Raw genomic sequence first — 3,546 nt, 5'->3', positions numbered from 1 at the left:
TCATTCATAACTCTGTAAACTCCAAAATTGTCCAAATTAAAACTGATCACCCTTATTAACCCATCCAAATTTGTTGGTTTGAAATGAATAGGCTTGACCGATGTTGACATTTTGTCACATGTGACCATTGTTTAAACTTGCCTATATATGATGGCCTGGCCTCAGCGCAATTCATTGAAAAAACGCCTCGAGACTTACGCCTCGAGCTTTTTTATGAGGCCTTCGCCTCAAGCCGATATACTATAATATATATAATATATTATATATTATATATATATATATATATATATATTAAAACTTACATAAACCATAAACTAAAGCCCCAAACAAATCACGCCTTCATGCACCCCCAAACTGCAGCAACTTCCTCCCAACAGCCTCTATCTCTTGCCAACCGCCTTTGCCGTAGCCACTACCATCGTAGCTACCACCGGGAATCACTTGAAAGCAGCACACCACCACCACCTCCTCCTCCAAAAATTTTGGAGTATTATTCTCATATTTATATTGATGACAAATATTTATGAAAGAACGAGATGATTGAAATAAATGAAGAATAAACAAATTGAGTGGCATTGAACTCTACAAGATGAGACAAGAGAGAGATCAATTTGTTATGACAACAACTCAAATAAAGACCCCTCATTGATGAGGGTGCAAATGATTTCTGAATTGTTGCCAATTATGTCAGTTTTTTTTAGGAATTGAATGTGGATGAATAGGGACCTAAGAATGAAGGAATTTGGAGCCGAACTTAATGTAATAGGATACTTTTACGTGATTCATATGTTTCATGTTGTTTTGTTCTTGCAATATTTGGATTTCAATTCTATTTCACACAATTTATCACTTGTCACTTTACATCTTGTACAATTTATGTTTCATATGTATGTCAATTTGTTACTTCATAGTTCAATAGAAAGTTAATATGTTATTCTTTAACATATTATTTGAGAATCATATAAAAAATCACTTTTAACCTTCATTTTTACTTTACGATTTTTTTGGATTTTGAGGCTTACGCCTCAAAACGTCTTGAGGATTACGCCTCGCCTCATAAAAGAAAATGCCTCAATACTCAATTGCGCAATTTTAAACCTTGCATGCGACAATGAGCCACATGTGACCAAACGCATGCTAAACAGGTGGAAGTAGCTTCACCAACGATGATGGTCAAGGGGTCATCTAAACAGCTACTCATCATCTAAATGGCTACTCGTAAAACAATTGTCAAGAGCAATGAGTCAAAGACCTCGATTTCCTCAAAGCATGCTTCTTAATCAGCAAATGCTCTAAAAATATATAGGCTTCTTGAACCTATTGGCCCTTTGATACTCCATTATTTCATGGATTTATTACAATAAAATACTCCTCTCAATAAGTGAAATTTATGCGTACAAATGACAAGATATTGTTGCTATTTTTTGGCAATCCTAATTAGAGATGAATAACCTTCATCAAATTGTTCCCATCAATACAACCACCAAAAATTCAATATGTCATAACCAATGTTCTCATAGTATTGAGTTCAACAACATTGCCACAACGCTTGCATCACAACCTTGGCTTGCATAAATCATCGCCAGCAAGACTTTTATATAAACTTCATTTGTGTCATACCCATCATCCATAAAATTTATGTCATAACCTTTTTTTGATGTCATAGCCATCACCCGCAAGACGTGTAGCATCTATGTCATGCATTGTATTCATCTCCCATAAGACTTATGTCATAGTGGTTTCCCACAAGAGCTATATTACAGTATCTAGCTAGACGTATATCACAACCATCTCCAATAAGACTTACATTGGGGATAACTCCACCAGACATATGCCATATTGATCTCCTATAAGAGTGGTTGCATATCTCTCTTGGGTATGTCAACCACCAACCTAAGCCAAAATTGTAGAATTAGCACACACATCCCCCGCCCTCCCCTCCCCTCATACACACACACCAAATATTATCCTTTTACATTGGATTGGAGGCCTCTTTGATTATATATGTAATGGTGGTATTTAATAACATTTTCCATGCCAGTAACAGTTGCTCAACTAGCCAACACATGTGGTTTACCCAAATTTTGTTTTCCACCAAGAAATTCTGTTGCATATTCCTACTTTAATATATAGTTATGTGTGATATAAAAAAAAAAGGCTAAGATGATCGAGCATCCCTCTACTGGCTTTATTTCCCAAGCACAAAACTAGCAGTGAGCATCAGTATTCTCCATCTAAATAATGAAAGCAATAAATGAGCTGGTTCCACCCTTATGCACAGATGATAATCAAATCAGCAGTCTAGACGAATAAAGTAAAACCAAAATTTCCAACGGTATAATGGCTAATAACGATTTGGGGGCTTCGATTGAGAGCAATATCAGCAACTAAAGATTGGAAAATGCTGCAATATTCACAAAACAAGCACCATCTGCTGAAGAAACACCGGCAACAGAAGCACTCAAGAGAGAGAGAGAACAGAATTCAGAAGAAGAAGGCGTTGGGCATCGCAAATTTAAGCCGAACTAGTGAATTAAACGGGAAAAAAGAAGAGACAGCATACGATGGGAAAATCAAGAGGCGAGCGGCGGGTCATCTTCTCCTCTTCGGGTGCCATGCAAATCACTGAACCGCATCTCGCGCTCCTCTGGCGGATGGGGTAAAGAGACACGCTGGCGTGGCCAGAACTCCTCTGACCGCCGGCAGCTCCGCTGATCATTGGGCACGGACGAACAGCGAATCCCACCACGGGGTGCCCCGGCAGGGCCGCCAAAGTGTGCATATTTCCCAACGGAGAGAAAGAGAGACTCTCTATCGCGCACAATCACCGTCCTCCTCTGTCCAACAGGAGTTTCGTCCACAAGGGCGTGTTGCTCCTACCGAGTGCCAATCCCTAAAGAATGGAGAGGGTTTACCACGCAAGTTCGGTTCCTCGCTGACTGTAGTTACCCAATTTTTATGGCGCAAATAATTTTAGAAGGTCGGGTTTGGGAATCCGTTTAGCGGTTATTTATAGAGTTATAATTGATAGCTATTATTTACAAATATATCTAATAATTAAAAATTATTTTATATCATATAAAATTAAAAAAATAACAATACAAAATAATAATCAAATAAGTATAATAATGATTAAAAAATAAAATAGTAAAGAATGTACAAGAATTTTGGGATATACTTAATTGGTTTCCCTCTTATTTTCTCATAAGTACAGAATATATAAATACTATTTGATTTTTTTGTTGGTGATACCTTGATTAATATAACGGTTGATCATTTTGTTGTGCATTTTGAATCCTTAGATGCCTTGCCAACAAGCACCCTTGGAGTGGTCGGCGCCAAAAATCTCAATTTTTAAATCATTTTGATGCTTGGGTATAACTATTAGAAGTGACTTCCTATGTTGGAATGAGTTAGTCATACATGTCTAGCTCATTTGAATTTTGACTAGAGCAATACCTCTTGATCTTCTATCTCATTATAAAGATGATTCAAGCACTTCCTACTCATTCAAACATAATTCAATTTAAATCCATTAGCTCATTC

General features: G+C 37.2%; 1 protein-coding gene across 1 annotated transcript in view; it reads right to left on the bottom strand.

Annotated features, from left to right (window-relative positions):
• LOC110103132 overlaps positions 1-2,884 on the bottom strand; it is a 16,231-nt gene extending 13,347 nt beyond the window's left edge. Inside the window, exon 1 of the mRNA XM_020831713.2 lies at positions 2,564-2,884. Coding sequence (XP_020687372.1) covers positions 2,564-2,782 — 219 coding nt within the window. The 5' untranslated portion in view covers positions 2,783-2,884. The remainder of the gene's footprint in view (positions 1-2,563) is intronic.
• Between the last annotated feature and the right edge of the window lie 662 nt (positions 2,885-3,546).

The sequence above is a fragment of the Dendrobium catenatum genome, unplaced genomic scaffold (genome assembly GCF_001605985.2).
Source record: "Dendrobium catenatum unplaced genomic scaffold, ASM160598v2 fragScaff_scaffold_1684, whole genome shotgun sequence".
Lineage (NCBI taxonomy): Eukaryota > Viridiplantae > Streptophyta > Magnoliopsida > Asparagales > Orchidaceae > Dendrobium > Dendrobium catenatum.
Note: the sequence above shows the minus strand (reverse complement) of the source record. Positions and strands in the feature narration are given on the sequence as shown.